The sequence below is a fragment of the Fistularia commersonii genome, chromosome 1, assembly GCF_037954325.1.
Source record: "Fistularia commersonii isolate RoL2024-O1a breed Wild chromosome 1, RoL_Fcom_v1.0, whole genome shotgun sequence".
NCBI classification, from domain to species: Eukaryota; Metazoa; Chordata; class Actinopteri; order Syngnathiformes; family Fistulariidae; genus Fistularia; species Fistularia commersonii.
Window position 1 is genome coordinate 10,278,791 of NC_141284.1, and position 22,278 is coordinate 10,301,068.

Below are 22,278 nucleotides of genomic sequence, written 5' to 3' on the forward strand. Positions count from 1 at the left end.
CCAGTTTTGAGGTAAAAATATTTTAAACGACATTCAAAAGAACTAAATCTGAAACTCTTCCCAAAGAATTGTTCATTCATTCATTATCCACATTGTTGTCCTGCACGCTGGGTCATGTGACTTCACAAGTCATCATTTATTTAAGTACAAGATCAAGTTGTAACTTAAATGAAAGTATTTTCAGATCGAAATGCCATGTGCAATATGATATTGAAAAATGCATGCTAGTGTACAGTTCTGTCTAGCACCTATTGAACTTGAGCATATCATGTAACATGTAAATGTTTAACCTAAGTGTTTTTGTCACACACTACTGCATGTTCAGTTTGATTACTGTAGACTGTAAACTGTAGGCGTTAAGAGTAATATAAAAAGCACAACAAGCACTCAGCTCTGCATATAAAACTCAAGATTTAAAAAGCTGGTTTGTTTACAACCTTATAGCTGGAAAGTGTTTGAAGAAATCCAATGGTTTTTGAAGTACCGTTTTTATCTCGTAATTAAAACCAAACAACTGATGCATAAAGGACCAGAATGTATAATGACAAAAAAGCAAAGCGACACTCATGACACGACGTAGAAAATACTATTAATTTGGAGTGAACACTAAGCCCTCACAAATCCCACATTAAAAATAAAAATTAAGCAAAGTAGTTGTTTGAGGCGAAGCATGTGATTTGCTTTTAACTGTTTGAATAAGTAATTAAAAACCGGAGGAGATTCCATGAAGAAAGAGTTCATGGCACAGGGGGTGTTCTTGCTTGTCCCTCACATTTACATTGACAATGTCAAACATACCATTATTCATTTCAAAGGCAGGAGATTTCTTTCCAGAAGAACTGCAAAGTGATTTTTTTGGGGGGGTGCAAGAAATTAAGCCTATTAGCCATGATTCTTTAATGACCCTTAAGTTCCTTTGAAAATATAAGGAAAGAATTGACTTCATGAAGGAAGGGGGAAAAATTATGACATTTAGAGAATAGTGTCACTGAAATTATGAAATAGGGGGGAAACACAGTTGAGAATTCTATATATGCAGCATATTGTCAGAGTACAACAACCCCGAAGGACAGCCAAGCTATACAAAGACAAAAAAAAAACCCATATTAATTGCAATCATCAGCAAAAAATATTGGCATTATGCTATTTCAAATATATTTCAGTATAAATATTACAGTTATTTGATTGAATTAAAGAAAATGGAAATAATTCAAGCATCAGGCATGCTCATTTACATTCCTCCTCTATGTTCCGTATTACCCGCAAAGCTACTTTTTCCAAACGGGTCAAGAAAGAAACTGCAAATTTGTAACTTTCACCTTGACAAGTGAATTCCATGAAAAGTAAACACCCATTTCAAGTCTAACAATATGTTCTTACAGGTGCCGGTAGCAGTTTAAAAATTTAGTTTAGCAAAAGATGACTGGCAATTAACAAAATCCAGCACATGAAAAACGCACATTGAAGTGATACAGTTAAAATTTGCATGTAGTCTGCAACGGGTTCATTTATTGTGATTACACGGTATAAGAAACAAGTGAGGGGGCAGAAATGAAACAGTTATAGTTCAGACAGATTAAGTAATGAAAACAAGTCTATAAGTTGGGGGTGAACCCAAAGTGAATAGCATTTTGCAATCAAGGCCAAAAAATTACTAAAATAATAGTTCACTTAAATAAAGATGAGAAAGAAAGTTGGGTACACCTAGAACTACAGCAATATATTTTCATCAACATAAAATTTTTTGCAAAGTATTTCATTCAGAAATTGGAGTGGCATGAAGCAGCATTTAGCAGGAATCTTTCAGCCTAGTGTGAAGCGTTAATCCAACTTGAAATAAACTTGCAAAATAATGATCTAATTGCATAAAAAAGTGACATGGCATCACTCTCAATGCAGAAAGACATTTCTCATTCTGATCCTATCCTTTTGACCAGAATACTTACAACCCCTATGTAGAACTAGTGTCAGATTAAGTCGAGGCCACAAGTTCCTCAGGAAATAACCATGTCCTGAGCCTTGACTTTGATAGTAGCCTCTCCGAACTAACCTGACAGCTCAAAGAAGAACCAAATTCTTGCCACATTCTTCTCATTTCTCATTCCAACAGGCTTACCAAACCATAGGACCATCTAAAATGACATGGTGACAGTGTGGACAAAGAGTTAAATACGTTAACTATGGTTCATTTGCAGATAACTATCTTTGATGGCAAGATAGAGCTACTGTTGCTGTGGCTCTTAGTCCCAGTTCTCCCAGTCTTCATCCAGCTGATAAGAAAAGAAAAACACAGAGTAAAGCAATTTCTCCCTCATGAATAAATTAACCATTAATATATAAAACTGACCTCTCCAGAGGATTCAATTTTAGAGAGTGCAAGTTGCACTTCTTCTTCAGTCATGTCCAGGTCAAAGTCCTTCTCCCAGTCCTCACTCACATCAGTACTAGAACCTGGTGAAAAGAAAAATAAAACAAAACACCGTGTGGAACGTTCAGTCACCTTGAGTATTTCAAACATTTAAAGCCAATTTCACAAAAAACGAATAACTATGTCACAAAACGAATACAATTTTAAGACTCGTGTTGTTTGAAACTGAAATCATGAGTATTTCTTGGTCAATTGAATCAGGTTACTGCACCTTTCTTGCCATTGTTAGAGGGTGTAGACTTCCCACTATCAGAGTTTAGCTCAAACACTCTCAAATCCTGGCCTCCCCCATCCTTTGCTGTCTCCAGTTTAGAGGCTGGTGGCCTTTTTGTTACTTCATCAACAGCAATATCTGGCTGGGGTATCCCCTCAACTTGCGCCCCAGAAGGTGACACACTCTGTCCAGGCTTCTGCTCTTCATTTGTCCTGTCTGCAACACCTTCAAAACTGGTCTCTGTCAGGTTGCTTCCCAGTTCAGTGGTACAAGGGTTTGGCTGCACTTCTACCTGTGTTGGTAGACTGACGCTGTCACTGCTAATCGTTAGGGTGGCATCAAGATCCTCGCTTAAAGACAGAACAGGGCTCAGCTGTGTCGTTCCAAAGGGAATTGCTGAGATTGCAGGCGGTGGTGGGGAGTTGATGTCCATTCTCGGTTTAAAGTTGAGTTGAGATGATGATGTAGTGCCAAGGAAATCATCTGATAGTAATCACACGAAACAAAATAAGATGCAGCGTTACTTATTTCAATAAAACGCATTTCATAACATTTCACATTTGCAACCGTACTCATACCCTCCTCCTCCTCCTCCTTCTTCTCTTCCTCCTCCCAGTCCAGCGTCTCTGTGTGGGGAGTCTGTTCTGCCCGCATCTTCAATAATACTCTCCTTGCCTCCACCTCAAAATACAATCAAAACAGTGTTTTCACTTTTTACAATAAGTTGTGGCCCCGTAGTAGCTCAGTTATAGGCTGGCAAAAAAGGCAAATTTATCATAGGCCAAAATTCACAAAGCCAGTACTGAAATCCAAACTAAGCAGTAACAGCAGTGTGAAAAAGAGCCATGTGGTTGCTGATCCCGTTACATTTTTTTTTCCAGTATTGTTTATCTATTCTTTATTCTCACGGGTCAATGGCATAGAATTTTTCACTGTTGAGTATCCATGGCTTGTCACTATTATCACCTCTTAAGGTATTTTGTTCAGCAACCAATCCCACGGTTCTTGTTTAGCTAAAATCTGACTATAGCCGTTTCTGTTCTAATTGATGATTCATACATTAGTTTGTTTTTTTAAATTCGTACTTTACGAGTTATATACATTCAGAGGATAAATGTGTCCCGAACACATTGATCACCTCTAGTTAATAAAGTTGTTCTTATTCTTAAAAAAAAAAAAACTGCAATTTCCTTCGGGATTAATAAAGTTGTTCTTATTCTTATTCTTAGTGATAAATTACTGAACATTATCGAGTGATCTACCAGCAGAGTAAAAGGTAATAATATGTACCATTATATTTTACATTGTATCATTCATGTGGCAATTTCATGTAAAAAGTCATGTTTCAGGCAGTGCAGTTGGCAATCCTCGTAATTATCAGTTTATCATCATTAAGTATATTTTATACAGTGTTTGAGTCATATCCAGTGTGCTATAATAGCCAAACAAAGCAGTTTTTGTTTACTATTGGAACAAAGAATTGTTACTTTTATTTTTGAAAACAATGGGTTTGTGGGTATGAGGCTAAATGCCAGAGGAAGCTCCAAAGTAATTCAGCAGATGGCACCAAAGTCAAAGAAACGGAAAATAATAAGACCTCAACATTTGGAAGTGGAACTTGAACAAGAGTGAGGTTTACCTGGTCCAACTGGAAGACTTTGTAGAAATACCGCTGCCAAAATTCAGAATGAGCTACAGCTGCTGGGACCTAATCAAAATATACATAAGGCTGCCCTTATCTGCATCATCAGATCAAAATAGAACTGAATGTGGTGCATAATAGCCGTAAGATTAGAGAATTTGACACGTACCATTTTAGTGTATAGGGATCGTATAGAAGGACTGGTGACCAAAAGCTCTGAGATTTCTCCTTTCTTCTTCTCCAAACTGAAGCTGGAGAGCCAGTGGTCAAACTGCTCTGGGGGACCTAAAAGAATTGACTGTTTTAACTGCAGAAATGTAATGAAGAGTGTGGCATTCATGAATTACCACACACATTTTAAACCTATGTTGCATATATATTATTTCACACCTCTGTAATAACTTCTTCTGTCATCACAACACATCAAAATAATACTAATACATAGAATTACATCTGACAACCCACCCAACTATGCAACACCCACACTCCCCTACTCAGTGCTCAATTCGCACCTTCAAATATATTTAAATTGTTTTCAGTTACCCTATACCTTTGCACACTGTAGTTGTACATTGTACATTAATGCAATGACTTGTTTACTGCAAATACTTGTTTACATTATGTAGCACTACCTTTTTCTCTCTTTTTTTGTTACAAGTGTACTTTTTGCTGTTCTACCTTGTACCACCTGCTCTACTTGCCTCACAATTTCTCCAGGGGAAAAATTAAGGTTTTAAATTGAACTAAAGTGAATTGAATTTATCTAAGCATTAAATCAAGTCAAGTCAAATTTTACTTGACTTTATTATGTTTATGTGTCTTGATACTTTACATTTCAAGCAGGTTCAGACAACGATCTTTATAATGATTTTCAGAAAACAAACATTCCCCCTAACGTAATCACTTGGCAACAGCGGCAAGGAATAACTGTCCTTGAGGTTATTGCAGCTTTTAATTGTCACTTAGGTTAATACAAAAGAACAATCCCAATCCAATGCAGGTGCTGAGGTGGGGTAACCTTATTTCTTGTCTTATAAAGGTTATAAGTATGGAAAGACAATCTTTAGAGAAATCAAGAAACCTGTCATTGCATTGCCAGCTGTCAGACTTTTTATTTTCTTACCATCAGGTTCATTGCAGTAGGTGGCAGGGTCAGCTTGTAGACTGTAGAGTCGTGCCTGCAGGGAAAAAATGCTAAGCTAGTTTTGTTACCGCATCCAGATCATGTGCTGATTTCCACAGGTCGGTAGCAATTACATCAACATGTAAGAAAACTTCATCTGTCCTACCTCAAACATAATTCACTTTGTTACAAGATTAAAAAAACTTTTCCATTCACTACACACAGGAAAAATGAGAATCAAGATTTTTCATATCTACAAGTTTTGTCCTATCAAATAAAGCATTGCAAAATGTAGTTTCTGATAGGAAAAATTACAAGGACAAAAATCTCACCTTAGAACTATCATAGACTTCTGTAGTTCCAGCTGGTGTTGCCACCAATGTGATGACATCACAGTCGATGGTTTTATCAGGTGGAGGAGCAAGTGTGTCTGTTATCACTCCTAAGAAACTAGATAGGCTCTTCTTCATCTTTTCTGTGGTCTGTGATGAGCCTTCCACCTGGTAACATTAAAAGTTTGAATGTAAAGGAGATATTTTTTGTGTTGGGAGAAAAACATTGCAGTCTCACAAACAAAACTGACAGTCTCTTGGAATTACTTAAATGACTGGTGCATCTTACTGCAAGCTTGTTTTTGACAGCAGCGGCTGTAGCCACAATTGAGCACGCAGTGTCATGCTGCACTACAGTAGAGAACTCCGTCAGATCTCGCTTTAGAAATTCTAGGGCTTCAGATGACTGCAAAGGAGAGAGTGCAATTAACATGAGCTCAGATTTTAAGTTGTTAAGTTTAAGAAATTATGGTGCAAATGAATGGTGCAAACCTATGATAGAATCACAGTTTAACTGAACTGCAACTGAACTGCAACATTACAAAATGTTTAATGAGGCCTTATGTACCCGTATCCTACTAACAACGTTCAAGCAGTTTTGGAGGGTCATTTTAAATTGTAAACACGAATGTCTGTAATACTGAAAATTGATCATTGGTAATGTGTCTGTGAAGGTTGTCAGTCATCCAGATCGTGCTGAATTCCTAACAAAATCTTCTTGTCATGGCAACTGGACTTGAATTTCTTCACTTAGACAATCTCCTCAGGATATGACAATGTATGAAACCCTGAAACAGAACCCGACCAAAGCATACAAGAAAAAAATGGCCAGCTGTCGACAGCAGCTAGAAAAGGATGCGGCCATAGACAAACCACTTCATTATCAACTGCACTCAGGAGAAACCATGCCTTGCATTTACTGATGCCCAAAGATTCACAAGGAGGGAGCTCCTCTCAGACCCATTTTCAGAAGCATCAACTCTGTCACATACAGCATTCCCAAACATGTGACAAAATATTTTGCCAACTTTGGTTGGCAACACTACACTCCATATCCAGAATTCACAGGACTTTGCTAGTTAGGTCACGTAGACCAGGCTGGACCCGGATACAACCATGGTGCCGTACAATGTAGAAGAGTTTTGAAAAAATCTGCACACCAAAAAAATGTTCAGAAAAGAAAAGATGACTTTTTTTTTTTTTACATATAACACCAAACACTTGTTCTCCCATGCATAACGTTTCAAGCAAGAAATAGGCTATTCCTCAGTTGCTTACCGGAGATATATGTTAACAAATATGTTACTGTGGCACTATTTTTTAAGACAAGCGAATGATCATGTGATTCATTCCCTCCTTTTTTTTGCGCCTCTTGTGGGATATATAATGTCCTTTTAACATTTTAATATTATAACATTATCTTCACTACCTTTCGAGAACTAACCCGAGACACAGACGGGGAAAAAAATCTAGATTTAAGGGCTTAATAATATGGTGCGGACAAACATAAATGGACAAACATGCAGACATACCTATAAACAAGGTTTTATTTCAAAGTCCTTATTATATCCTTGAATGGAGACTTTGATCTAGAATAACTACCATTACAGAAAGATTTAGAGTTTCGATCGCCCCCTCTATAGATTTGGAAGATGGGGAGGTTCTTTTTTTTAGGTGTGTCAGATGGTAGGATTCACCATACAGAAGAGTTTCTGTTGGTGGGTATGTGGTGTGGATCTGTTCTTAGACCATCCATTTCCTTATTGACCATGACGTCCAAAAAATGCATCTGTTTGGTGTCTGACTATATTGTAAATTGCAGATGTTGGTCCTTAGGTCCTCAGAATTAAAAAATATTTGAAAGCCTTCGAGTAGTGTAAGGGGACCCATCCAGATGAAGTAAATATCGTCCAGATACCTCCTCCAGTGATTTATATCGGGTCTGAATGGATTCCCCTGATTAAAGACAACATGGTGCTCAAACCATCCCACATGTAGTGAAGCAAAACTAGGTGACATCCTGGAACCTCTATGGCCACACTGGAGGTCTGTAAGAAAAATTCTGTGCCATACCAAAAATAATTCTTGAAAGTATTTCTTTTATGAGATCTACAATTATCTTGGTGCTAGAATTAGTACTAAGGTCTCTATCCTGGATCTGTTGTCACTCTCAAAGCAGGTGAAGGAGTTGAGGTCATTGGGGAGTAATGTTGGGTTACTCCCTGGAATCTGAATGGGTGACTGGGGGAAACAGTGTTCACTAAGACCATATTTTGATCCCCTGCCTAGCTGAACAGAGGTCCCCTTGTGCAAAGGTTTGCTTATGGCTTATTTGACCTCCTTATTTACCTCCTTCTTCTCAGCTCTGAGGCTGAGTCTGCATTGGCTTTGGGGTGGATATAAATCAGGATCGGGAAAAGTTGTGTGAATTCTCTAAGGGGAGACAAGGGGCACAAGGAGACCACTAGGAGCTCAATATTTATGTCAATGCCCATGCTAACAGCGTCTCAGTCTAGCCTTAGGGGATGACTGAAACCGTCTGTGTGTAGTAAATTATTATCATTATTGTCCTTACTGGTTAGCCAAGATTCTGTGAAATCAAGGATGGAGGTATTTCTGTATGCATGCATGTGGTTCACATTGGGCTGGAGTTCGTCCTTCTTCCCACGGAGAAAACGCACAATGGCTAATATGACCAAGGGGAGCGCGCTGTGTTTACCTCCCTCTCATTTGAGTCAGGCTCTGATGCCGCCCTTTTTCTTTCCCCATCAGGTCCTTTATTTGTTGAGGGGAGGGTTCATGGGGAGTGGGAAGTTTAAGGAATCCTGGTGTGGGGTGCGCAGAATCTTTTCCAGGAGGTCTTGAACCACAGCATTGTTAGAATGGTGGAACAGCTGGGACAGCCGTTCCCTGGATCTAATGTTCGCTCAGCATCTTACGGTGGAGCAATACCAGAGATCCGGGTGGGTACCGGAGATCCAGGCAGGATAGCAGGGTAGATGGGACCAGAAGATTGCTGCATATTCCATAGTATAAGGGTTGAGCTGATAACACTAGTTGCATTACCTCTGGCAGCTAACAAATTCTTTGTTTTGGTAAGCTGATTGTTAGACTGCCTGAGAATGTTTACTGCAGCAGGAGGTGAGGTCAAAGGGAAGACGCCCGAGATGAGGAAGGTTTAAAGGAGGATACAATGGGGAAAACAAGTGTTAAGATACGCTGTTGATTTTTCAGCTGTTCCCACTTACAAAGCATGAAGGGGTCTGTAATTTTTAATCATAGGTATTCTTCAAGCGACGGAATCTAAAACAAAAATCCAGAATCACATTGTATGATTTTTAAGTAATTAATTAGCATTGTATTTCATGACATAAGTATTTGATACATCAGAAAAACAGAACATAATATTTGACCAGGTTTACACACACTGCAGCAGGGATTTTGGCTCACTTCTCCATACAAATCTTCTCCAGATCCATCAAGTTTCAGGTCAGTTGCTGGGCAATATGGGCTTTCGGCTCCCTCCAAGGATTTTCTGTTGGATTCAGGTCTGGAGACTGGCTAGGCCACTCCAGGACCTTCAGGTGCTTCCTAAGGAGCCACGCCTTAGTGTACCATGGCTGTGTGTTTTGGGTCAGTGTCATGCTGGCAGACCCAGCCACAACCTTCAAGGCTCCCTTACTGAGGGAAGGGGTTGTTGGCCAAGATCTTGCGATACATGGCCCCATCCATCCTCCCTTCAATACGGGACAGTCGTCCTGTCCCCTTTGCAGAAAAGCATCCCCAAAGAATGATGTTTCCACCTCTAGACATCACGGTTGGGATGGTGTTCTTGGGGTTGTACTCATCCCTCTTCTTCCTCCAAACACAGCAAATGGACTTTAAATGAAAAACCTCTATATTGTCTCATCAGACCACATGACCTTCTTCCATTCCTCCTCTGGATCATCCAGATGGTCATTGTCAAATGGAAACAGGCCTAGACATGTGTTGGCTTGAGCAGGGGAAGGATTGCAGGATTGCAGGATTGCACTGCAGGATTCTAATCCATGACGGCGTTGTGTGTTACTAATGGTTTTCTTTGAGATTGTGGTCCCAACTCTCTTCGGGTCATTGACCATGTCAAGCAATGTAGTTCTGGGCTGATCCCTCATCTTCCTCATGATCATGGATGCCCCGCAAGGTGAGATCTTGCATGGAGCCCGAGATCGAGGGCGATTGACCGTCATCTTAAACTTCTTCCATTTTCAAATAACTGTGCAGACAAATGTTGCCTTCTCACCAAGCTGCTTGACTATTGTCCGATAGCCCATCCCAGCCTTGTGCAGGTCTGCAATTTTAACCCTAATGTCCGTACACAGCTCTATGGTATTGGACATTGTGGAGAGGTTGGAGTTTGATTGAGTGTATTGACAGGTGTGTTTTATACAGGTAACAAGTTCAAACTGTTGCGGTTAATACAAGTAATGAGTGGAGGACTGGAGGGCTTCATAAAAAATAACTAAAAGGGTCTATGAGAGCTGCACTTCTTGCAATAAAATACAAGTTAATTATTCAAAAATCATACAATGAGATTTTCTGGACTTTTGTTTTAAAGTCCGTCACTCACAATTGGAGAGTAAATGCAGCCTCAGGGCACCACGTACCGGTATCTCCCCGAGCCTGGAGTGTCTCCTTAAGCTGGTCCCAAGCCCGGATAAATGGAGAGAGTTGCGTCAGGAAGGGCACCCGGTGTAAAAAATTTGCCAAAAACCAAACATGCAAATCAAACCAAACATTCCGATCATACCGGATCAGTAGAGGCCCAGGTTAACAATGACCGCCATTGGTATCGATGACCTACAGGGTGCCAATGGAAACTGGGCTATTGTAGGTCAAAGAAGGAGAGGTGGAAGGCATGTTCGGAAGCAGAGAGAGAAGAGGAAAGGCAAGAGTCTAGGACTGAGAGTAGGGACTTTGAATGTCGGGACTATGCCAGGAAAAGGTTGAGAGTTGGTCGACATGATGCAGGGGGGGAGGGTAATCACATATTTCCAAGGAGGGTGGAAAATACTGTGTGTCCAGGAGACCAAGTGGAAAGGCAGTGCGGCTAGAGGCTTAGGAGCAGGCTTTAAATTGTACTATCATGGTACTGACAGGAAGAGAAATGGAATAGGAGTTATCTTGAAGGAGTTTGTTGGGAATGTTCTGGAGGTGAAAAGAATTTAGATCGACTTATGAGTCTGAAACTGGAAATTGAAGGTGTGATGCTCAGTGTTGTTAGATGGCTATGCCCCGCAGGTGGGATGTGAGTTTGGGGAGAAGGAGAAGTACTGGAATGAATTAGATGAAGTGCTGCAGAATATCCTCAGAGATTAGAGTAGTAATTGGTGCTGACTTCAATGAGCATGTTGGTTCTGAATACAGATGGGATGAAGAGGTGATGGGCAGCTTTGGTATACAGGATAGGAACACAGAGGGACAGATGGTGGTAGACTTTGCAAAAAGGATGGAAATTGCTGTAGTGAACACTTTTTTCCAGAAAAGACAGTAACATAGAGTAACTTATATAAGCGCAGTCAGGGACAGCCCTGGGCAGTCAGGGAGAGCTTCCAGACAACTGGACAACTACCGCTAATGTTATCAGGGAAATAGGTAGGAGAGTACTTGGTGCATCATCTGGAAGGAAAGTAGATAAGGAGACTTGGTGGCGGGATGAGGAAGTGCAGGAGTATATACAGAGGAAGCGGTTGGCAAAGAAGTGGGACACTGAGGGGACTGAAGACAACAGACGGGAGAAACAGGTAGATACAGTGTGATTTAAAGGTAGAGGTATCAAAGGCAAAACAAAGGCCATATGATGAATTGTATACTTGGCTGGACAGTAAGGAAGGAGAACATGGGCTATAAAGATAGGCGAAACAGAGAGATAAAAATGGAAAGGATGTAAAGAAGGTCCGGGTGATTAAGGATAGAGAGGGAAATGTATTTACAGATGCTAGAAGAGTGATGGGAAGATGGAAAGAGTACTTTGAAGAGCTGATGAATATGGAAAATTAAAGGGAGGCAAGGCTAGAAGAGGTGACTATTGTAGACCTCAAAGCAGCTGAGATTAGTAAAAGTGAAGTGAGGGAGGCATTGAAGAGGATGAAGAGTGGAAAAGCAGTGGGTCCTGATGATATACCTGTGGAGGTGTGGAAGTGCCTAGGAGAGGCAGCAGTAGAGTTTCTGACTCGATTATTCAGCAAGATCTTAGAAAGTGAGAAGATGCCTGAAGAATGGAGATGAAGTGTGATGGTGCCGATTTTTAATAATAAGGGGGTTGTGCAGAATTGCGGCAACTATAGAGGGATAAAGTTGATGGGCCATACAATGAAGTTATGGGAAAGAGTAGTTGAAACTAGACTGAGAGCAGAAGTCAGCATTTGTGAACAGCAGTATGGCTTCATGCCTAGGTAGAGTACCACAGATGCAGTGTTTGCTTTGAGAATGCTAATAGAAAAGTACAGAGAAGGCCAGAGGGAGCTGCATTGTGCTTTTGTAGACCTAGAAAAAGCATATGACAGGGTGCCAAGAGAGGTATTTGTATGAGGAAATCTGGAGTGGCAGAGGTTTTTAGACTGGTGCAGGACATGTGTGCTAGCTATGAGAATGGTGCGGTGTGCTATAGGGGTCACAGAGAACTTCAATGTGGAGGTGGGACTCCATCAGGGATCAGCTCTGAGCCCCTTCTTTTTTGCAGTGGTGATGGAAAGGCTGACAGATGAGGTTAGACAGGAATCTCCATGGACCATGATGTTTGCAGATGACATTGGAATCTGTAGTGAGAGCAGAGACCACGTTGAGGAAAATCTAGAGGTGGAGGTATGCTCTGGAAAGGAGAGGAATGAAGACTAATCACACCAAAACAAAGTATATGAGTGTGAACAAGAGGAACCTGGGTGGAACAGTGAGGCTCCAGGGAGTGGAGATCAGGAAGTTGGAGGATTTCAGGTACTTGGGGTCAACACGTCCAGGGCAGCTGAGAGTGTGGAAAAGAGGTGAAGAGACGGGTTCAGGCAGCTTGGAATGGGTGGAGAAAAGTGTCAGGGGTACTATGCGATAGAAGACCAGGAAAAAGGTGTACAGGGCAGTGGTGAGAGCAGCGATGCTGTATGGCCTAAAAGCAGTTACAATGACGAACAGACAGGAGGCAAAGCTAGAGGTCACAGAGATGAAGATGCTAAGTTTCTCTTTGGGAGCAACTATGATGGATTGGATCAGGAATGAGTCTATCAGACGAACATTACATGTTAGATGTTTTGGAGAGAAGGTCAGAGAAGCCAGACTGAGATGGATCGGTCATGTACAGAGGAGGGATAGTGAATATATTGGTAGACGGATGCCCGCATTGGAGCTGCAAGGCAGGAGGTCTCAGGGAAGACCAAGGAGAGGATTTATGGACGCAGTGAGAGGGAATATGAAGGTAGTTGGTGTGAGAGAGGATACAGGGAATAGGGTTAGATAGAGAAGTTTACTTCACGGTGGAAAACCCTGAAGCAGAAAGCTGAAAGGGGAAGAGTACCTATGATAAAATTAACAGATCTCTCCATGCTTTGTGGGTGGGCAAAGCAGAAAAATCAGCAGTGTATCAAAATACTTGTTCTCCCCACAATATATTGAAAAAAATAATCTAGAAAACTAGGCTAAAAAACATAGAAGACCGAAAATAGGCTAGTCTGTGCTCCAGAAGACACCATAAGATAGAGAATGTAGCATATGCTGTCACTTGCACTGAGAATTGGGATGTCATCTACATTAGAGAAGCCAAAAAACCTCTGTACAAACGCATGGTCCAAGAAAATCTCTGGATCTGGGGGGAAGGGGGGCAGATATAACCTTTTCACAAATGTTTAATGCCATACTGGGATAACAGGCCATACTAAAACCATACTAGGATCAATACCAAGACAGAATTGAACACAAAGACCATGCCCATCTACACCCTCCAAACAACCAGGAAAGATTCACCACCAGAACCAGCCCCTGGTAATATCCACATGATCCTGCATTCATGTGATCCAACAGGTTTCACTCTTTTGTTTAGCTTTACCTTTTCACATTCCTGTCCAGCTAATTCCAGAAAAGTTGCTTGTTGTCCCAACAGCCCACACCCCATTAGTATAATAACCCCCTTAAACCTAGTTTCTGCCAATCAAGTCTTACATTTATGTAACAAGCCACCATAACCTGGACCAGCCCAAAACCCTGGCAATTATATTTGGAAACTCCCCTCAGGTCATTAGAACTGAAGAAGTATCTTGGATGAGGGGTATAAGGTCTTCAGGTACAAGAATTCAAGTCCAGTTGCCAAGACAAGAATTTTCCATGTATAAGTTTGCTATTATGGGGGATACGGGTCTTGAGAGTAAGGCCCTCGCTTCTTTTAGGTGAACACCACCACTGGTTCAGGTATGTAGACAGCACATGGGACAAGATACAGTTGGGGCAAAAAAAAGTATTTAGTCAGCTACCAATTGTTTAAGGGATGACAGAGGCCTGTAATTTTAATCATACGTACACTTCAACTTCAATGGGAAAAAAAAATCCAGAAAATCACATTATCTGATTTTTAAAGAATTTATTTACATGTTATGGTGGAAAAAAAAGTATTTGGTCAATAGCAAAACTTAATCTCAATACTTTGTCATATATCCTTTGTTGGCAATGACAGAGGTCAAACATTATCTATAAGTCTTCACAAGTTTTTCACACAGTGTCGCCAGTATCTTGGTCCATGCATCTATGCAGATCTCTTGAGCAGTGATGTTTTGGGGTTGTTACTGGGCAACACAGACTTCCAACTCCCTCCAAAGATCTCCTGTGGGTTTAAGACCTGGACACTGGCTAGGCCACTCCAGGACCTTGAAATGCTTCTTACGAAGCCACTTCACCTCGGGCGGTTTGTTCAGGCTCATTATTATACTGAAAGACCCAGCCACGATTCATCTTCAGTGCCCTTGCTGATGGAAGGAGGTTTTCACTCAAAGTCTCATGATACATGGCCCGGTTCTTCTTTCCTTTACACGGATCAGTCGTCCAGGTCCCTTGGCAGAAAAACAGCCCCAAAGCATGTGTTTCCACCACCATGCTTCTCAGTTGGTGTGGTTCTATTCGGATGCAACTCAGCAATCTTTCTCTTCCAAACACGACGAGTTTTACCAATAGTTCTATTTTGGTTTCATCTGACCATAGGGCATTCCCCCAATCCTCTTCTGGATCATCCAAATGCTCTCTAGCAAACTTCAGAGGGGCCTGGACATATACTGGCTTAAGCAGGGGCACACGTCTGACACTGCAGGATTTGACTCCCTGGCGGCGTTGTGTGTTACTGATGATAGCCTTTGTTACTTTGGTCCCAGCTCTCTGCAGGTCATTCAGAAGGTTCCCCCATGTGGTTCTGGGATTTTTGCTCACCATTCTTGTGATTATTGGGATCTTGCATGAAGCCCCAGATTGAGGGAGATTATCAGTGGGCTTGTATGTCTTCCTTTTTCTAATAATTGCACCCACATTTGATTTTTCACACCAAGCTGTTTACCTATTGCAGATTCAGTCTTACCAGGCTGGTGCAGGTCTACGGTTTTGTTTCTGGTGTTTTTTGACAGCTCTTTGGTCTAGGCCATAGTGGAGTTTGGAGTGTGACTGTTTGAGGTTGTGAACAGGTGTCTTTTATTCTGATAACCAGTTCAAACAGGTGCCATTAATACAGGTAACGTATGGACAACTAAGGCGGCTCTTACAAAAGAAGTTACAGGTCTCAGAGAGCCAGAAATCTTGCTTGTTAGTGGGTGACCAAAGACTTATTTTCAACCATAATTTGCAAATAAATTCTTTAAAAATCAGATGTGATTTTCTGAAATTTTTTTTGCATTCTGTATCTCATAGTTGTACCTATGATGAAAATGACAGGACTCTATCATATTTTTAAATGGAAGAACTTGCACAATTGGTGGCTGACTAAATGCATTTTTACCCAATAGTACCTACAGAATGTCTCTACTGTGTGTCAAATAACAGCCAACTTCAACTTGCACAGACTCAAAAAGTGCATTGAAAGAATAGAAACCAGTGCCTGCTCTGGCAAAATCCTGGTTTCTTTTGCAACCTTCAAATGGCAGAGCACAGTTTTATGCATAAAATAGGCACGCATGGATCTATCCTGTTTAGGATCAGATTTTAAGACTGGTGGTATGATGGTACTAGACATATTTTCTAGGAACACACTGGGCCCCTTAATAACTATTGTACAATATTAAAAACATCACAACCATGCTGAATAATGTTTATGACTATGTCCATCCCTTTATGAGCACAGGGTTTCTGTCTTAGCATGCAGCCACAGAACGACACCGATCATCAGCTTACATCAATTTTGCAAACAGAAATCTTAAGGTCACTGATGCTGACAAGAGTTTTTAATGCCTCAGCAGTACTGTGAATTTGACCGTTGCATTAATGCCTCAATGTAAAAATGAAATAATCCTTCATACATTTCCTTGTAGCCGATGTATAATGTGAGATCAAGTGTAGTGGTCAAACTACTGTAAAAACTGGAGATACAATAGCGTCTGTAAAAGATTTATTGCATGAATTGTGGCATGCTTTACCTTGTCTTTGACAGTCTGGAAGCTTTGCTGAAGCCAGCCTCCCCACCAGCTCTCTCTGCAGTTACAGACATGAAAAAGTTAGCATTTTTCACGTGCAAAAAAAAAACCAACACAATAATATGGATTGACTTTGGCCAAGAAATAATTTGACGTAACAGATCTCCAATTTAGGAACTCTTGAATGTTGTGTTGCTGCTTGTTATTCCCAAAGTACCTTGATAGCTCATGTAGCGATTTTACGCTCTCCCTGGTGAGCTAATGTTCAACGACTTCGCTAACGTCAGAATGTTTCAGGGCCTTTTTAGTACGTACAAAGTTTTAATGTTGAGCGAGGATGCTATACCTAAAGTAAAGCCCAAATCTAGTCAGTTCTTTGAAATTGTGCGGTGAAAACTAACTCCAGAGCTAGCAAGACTCATCTAACGCTTCCTGGACTATTTAATGGTAAACAAATGCGCTTCCTCAACTGCTTTTGAGGTTGGGCAGCACGGCACTCGGAGCGGAGCACTAACACTAAATTCAATAAGGGGCTAGCACTATTACAACTGCATAATCTAGCAGTTTTACCAAGACAGGGCTATTTTATACTGTAAGTATTAAAACGCGAAGTAATTTGCGAGTTCACGCTCACCCTTCAGCCATCTTCGCCCGATGACATCATCACTATTTACTGAACTTTCACCCCTGTCTCTCTGAAAAAGCACACACGTGATTAAAATGTGCGTGAATTTTGCTCTCAGTGCAGATGTTTGTATCCAGTCGGTTGATAGGAAACGCTCACCTACATATGATAACAACATTTATATTTTAGAAAAAGGACAATATTTACATATGAATGCCGGGGCTACGGAAGCTCCAGAAGACCAAAGTAGACGACGAAGACGTCGTATGGTTAACTTAGATATTCGCGAAGGCCAATTCGTAAAGCAGGTGTGCTCTTGAGAGACCTGTCATGTAGATAGTTATGTTTGAGTCGATCATAAACAGTTGTATTTATTTAGCCGAAATGCCAAAAAAAAAAGAGATACCAAAATATAAAAACTAAATATGGAGATAATTGTTACATTAGATTTGCAGCGTGGGGCAGGGAGACTGGCCTGCGGAACCCCAGAATCCTTTGCGAGTGAAGATGATGACTGTTTGGAGTTTCTCGTGGTTCTGTGTTAGAGAACTCCATTGTTGAATAGCGAGGCAGGTGCAGAGAATGGAATATTTGTTTTAAAACATTTGCAAAGTCTTTTTTGTACTACTTCCTTTGTCTATTTTTAGGACTTTCTCATAACCTTGTTCTCTTTGTAATAACTTGATGCCTTTGATAATTATAATTTTTTTAATTACTGCACTTTGAGTCCTACAGAAACGTAATTTCAATCCTCTGTATGTGTGAAAGATATGGCAGTCTTCTTCTTCTTCTTCTTTCGGCTTTTCCCGTTAGGGGTCGCCACAGCGAGTCAACTTTCTCCATCTAACCCTATTCTCTGTATCTTCCTCTCTCACACCAACTACCTTCATATCCTCTCTCACTACATCCATAAATCTTCTCTTTGGTCTTCCTCGAGACCTCTTGCCTAGCATCTCCAATTCCAGCATCCGTCGACCAATATATTCACTATCTCTTCTCTGTACATGACCAACCATCTCAGTCTGGCTTCTCTGACCTTCTCTCCAAAACATCGTACATGTGCCGTCCCTCTGATAGACTCATTCCTGATCCTATCCATCCTGGTCACTCCCAAAGAGAACCTCAACATCTTCATCTCTGCAACCTCTAGTTCTGCCTGCTGTCTTTTGGTCATTGTAACAGTTTCTCGTCCATACATCATTGCTGGTCTCACCACTGTCTTGTACACCTTTCCTTTTATTCTGGCCGATAGTCTTCTATCACATAGTACCCCTGACACTTTTCTCCACCCATTCCAACCTGCTTGGACCCGTCTCTTCACCTCTTTTCCGCACTCTCCGTTGCTCTGGACTGTTGACCCTAAGTACCTGAAATCCTCCAGCTTCTTGATCTCCACTCCCTGTAGCCTCACCGCTCCACCCGAGTTCCTCTCATTCACACACATATATTCTGTCTTGCTGCGACTAACTTTCATTCCTCTCCTTTCCAGAGCATACCTCCACCTCTCTAGATTTTCCTCTACCTGTTGTCTGCTCTCACTACAGATCACAATGTCATCCGCAAACATCATGGTCCATGGGGATTCCTGTCTAACCTCATCTGTCAGCCTATCCATCACCATTGCGAACAAGAAAGGGCTCAGAGCTGAGCCCTGATGGAGTCCCACCTCCACCTTGAACTTATCTGTTACCCCTACAGCACACCGTACCAGTGTCTCACAGCTAGCATACATGTCCTGCACCAGTCTAACATACTTCTCTGCCACTCCAGACTTCCTCATACAATACCAGAGCTCCTCTCTTGGCACCCTGTCATATGCTTTTTCTAGGTCTACAAAAACGCAATGCAACTCCCTCTGGCCTTCTCTGTACTTTTCTATTAGCATTCTCAATGCAAATACTGCATCTGTAGTACTCTTCCTAGGCATGAAGCCATACTGCTGTTCACAAATGCTGACTTCTGCTCTCAGTCTAGTTTCCACTACTCTTTCCCATAACTTCATTGTATGGCTCATCAACTTTATCCCTCTGTAGTTGCCACAATTCTGCACATCCCCTTTATTCTTAAAAATAGGCACCATCACACTTTGTCTCCATTCTTCAGGCATCTTCTCACTCTCTAAGATCCTGTTGAATAATCTAGTCAGAAAATCTACCGCTGCCTCTCCTAGACACTTCCACACCTCCACAGGTATATCATCAGGACCAACTGCTTTTCCACTCTTCCTCCTCTTCATTGCCTTCCTCACTTCACTTTTACTAATTTTTGCTACTTTGTGGTCTACAATAATCACCTCTTCTACCCTTGTGAAACATATGGCAGTACTGGCAATAAAATTGACTTTGACTTTGATATCTAATATAATGCCGTGAGAAGAATGTCAGATAGACTTATGAGTCTGAAATTGAAAATTGAAGGTATAATGCTCAATGTTGTTAGTGGCAGTAACGTGCAGTCAGTAGAGGCAGGTGAGGCCGGGCCTCACCTGGCATCATGGAAAGAAAAAAAGTAAAATGAAAAAATAATTTGAATTGTTCTATTAAAGCAGTGATTTGTACTATAAAGTTATTTTCAACCTAACTTCACCATTTTTAGTCGCTTTTATTCAAAATTGCTGAAAAAAAATCACATTTAGTGTTTAAATATGAAGAAGAGCCGTGCGGTGACGCCCACTATGGATTGCGCAATAAGTGCGCTGCCATGCTATGTGGCTGAGACCGTATTGCTATCTCTGTGAATGTCACTATAACAAATTCAAACACTTCAAGCACTAATATATGAACTAAATTTCTATACTTTGGTTGATGTGTGTAATTTTTTTCATCAACAACTCTAACGTGTTTCTCGTGCTGAGTAATCCGGCAGCGAAGACACACTAAGTGAGGCACGCAGTGACAGGGCCTCATGGTAGGGGGCACCGGTGATCCCAGGGATCCTTTTTACTACTCGGCTAAAGAATAATAGAATTTGCAATAGCAAGGTACTGTAAACAGTTAGCAAGTGACGTGCAGCTACCCAGTAATTTTTTCCTCTTGCTTGGCTTTATGTCCAAAATGGAGGATTATATAGCTAAACTGAAAGAATTTTCTAAACTGGACTTTCAGTCGAAGCAGGAGAAAATAAGTAAGGGAAGACCGGCGCCGGCGCTAACGGATTTGCTTCAAGTTACGAGACGGAAGACTCGGTCTTTTCAAACGGTGTGCTTGACATGAAAAGGCTGGCTGTGTGGATGTCCAGTAAGAAAGCGCCTTTTCTGCTTTTCCTGCATTCTTTTCTCAACTTCTGACGATCAAACATGAGCGGTCGGCCACTCACATTCGAAGTCAAATCGCGTCAAAAACATTCGGGATGCCCAGGATAGATTTGCCTTTGAATGAACAGCAAAGACTCAACTTCAGCATCCTCAATGCTAAGGTAAAAGAAAACCACTCAGCACCACTCAGCGGCGCATGGACTTCATTTATAAGTAAAAGTAAGAGATAATAACGTTTTTTTGTGTGCTTTTTTTCTATGCTACTGTTTGTAAATGTAAAGAATGCTGATATGATATTTGAAACAAAACACATTAACTGCTGCCAATAAAATGGTGAATAAGCTACTCCGGAGGTTTCATATGTTTGTAAATCTGACTGATGACGTCAGTGCCTCACCAGGCATGAACCTCACTGCACGTCACTGGTTAGTGGCTATGCCCCCCAGGTGGGATGTGAATTTGAAGAGAAGTTTGAAGTTCTGGAATGAGTTAGATAAGTACTGCAGCATATCCCAGAGATGAGAGAGTGGTAATTGGTGCAGACTTCAATGGACATGTTGGTGAAGGCAATAGAGGGGAAGAAGAAGTGATGGGCAGATTTGGTATACAGGATAGGAACACAGAGGGACAGATGGTGATAGATTTTGCAAAAAGGATGGAAATGGCTGTCTTGAACATCTTTTTCCAGAAAAGACAGTAACATAGGGTAACTTATAAGAGCGGAGGTAGGAGCATGCAGGTAGACTACATCTTGTATAGACAAGGTAACCTGAAAGAGATCAGTGACTGCAAAGTAGTTGTAGGTGAGAGTGTAGCCAGACAGCATAGGATGGTGGTTTGTAGGATGACTCTGGTGACAAGGAAGATGAAGAGGACAAAGGGAGCGCAGAGGACAAAGTGGTGGAAGCTGAAGAGGGAGGAGGTTCTCAGAGAGGAGCTGAGAAAGGCTCTGGGTGGTCAGGGAGAGCTTCCAGAAGACTGGACAACAACAGCTAGTGTTATCAGGAAGACAGGTAGGAGAGTTCTTGGTGTGTCATCTGGAAGGAAAGTAGATAAGGAGACTTGGTGGTTTGAATGAGGAAGTGCAGGAGTATATACAGAGAACGTGGTTAGCAGAGAAGAAATGGGTTGCTGAGAGGACTGAAGAGAACTGACAGGAGTACAGGGAGATACAATGTAAGGCAAAGACAGAAGTAGCAAAGGCGAAACAAAGGTGGAGGTGTGGAAGTGTCTAGGAGAGGCAGCAGTAGAGTTTCTAACTAAATTATTCAACAGGATCTTAGAGAGTTAGAAGACTGCTGAAGAATGGAGATGAAGTGTAATGGTGCCCATTTTTAAGAATAAGGGGGGGGGGGTGCAGAATTGTGGCAACTATAGAGGGATAAAGTTGATGAGCCATAGGATGAAGTCATGGAAAAGAGTAGTGGAAACTAGACTGAGAACAGAATTCAGCATTTGTGAACAGCGGTATGGCTTCATGCCTAGAAAGAGTACTACAAATGCAGTATTTGTTGCTTTTGGAAATACTAATAGAGAAGTACATAGAAGGCAGAGGGAGCTGCATTGTGTTTTTGTAGACCTAGAAAAAGCATATGATAGGGTGCCAGGAGAGGAACTCTGGCATTTTATGAGGAAGTTTGGACTGGCAGAGAGCTCTAGAGAGTCTAGAAAAATCTAGAGAGGTGGAGATAAATCCTGGACAGGAGAGGAATAAAAGTTAGTTGCCACATGAAAAGTGTCAGGGGTACTATGTGACAGAAGACTATCAGCCTGAATGATTGGAAAGGTGTACAAGACAGTGGTGAGACCAGGGATGTTGTATGGCCTAGAAACAGTTACAATGACGAACAGACAGGAGGCAAAGCCAGAGTTCGCAGAGATGAAGATGCTAAGGTTCACTTTGGAGCGACCATGATGGATCGATCAGGAATGAGTCTATCAGAGGAACAACACATGTTGGATTTTTTGGAGAGAAGGTCAGAAAAGCCAGACTGAGATGGTTGGGTCATGGACTGAGGAGGGATCATGATTATATT

General features: G+C 41.3%; 1 protein-coding gene across 1 annotated transcript; it reads right to left on the minus strand.

The window, feature by feature from the left end:
• Positions 1–882: 882 nt before the first annotated feature.
• bsdc1 (BSD domain containing 1) lies at positions 883–17,119 on the minus strand. The gene is made up of 11 exons (XM_086147139.1): positions 16,999–17,119; positions 16,368–16,422; positions 6,029–6,145; positions 5,740–5,907; positions 5,408–5,462; positions 4,454–4,569; positions 4,282–4,350; positions 3,221–3,323; positions 2,640–3,125; positions 2,348–2,451; positions 883–2,270 (listed from the first exon to the last, which is right to left on the minus strand). The coding sequence occupies exons 1-11, from the start codon at positions 17,007–17,009 to the stop codon at positions 2,241–2,243; spliced, it is 1,314 nt and encodes a 437-aa protein (XP_086003265.1). The 5' UTR covers positions 17,010–17,119; the 3' UTR covers positions 883–2,240.
• Positions 17,120–22,278: the final 5,159 nt, after the last annotated feature.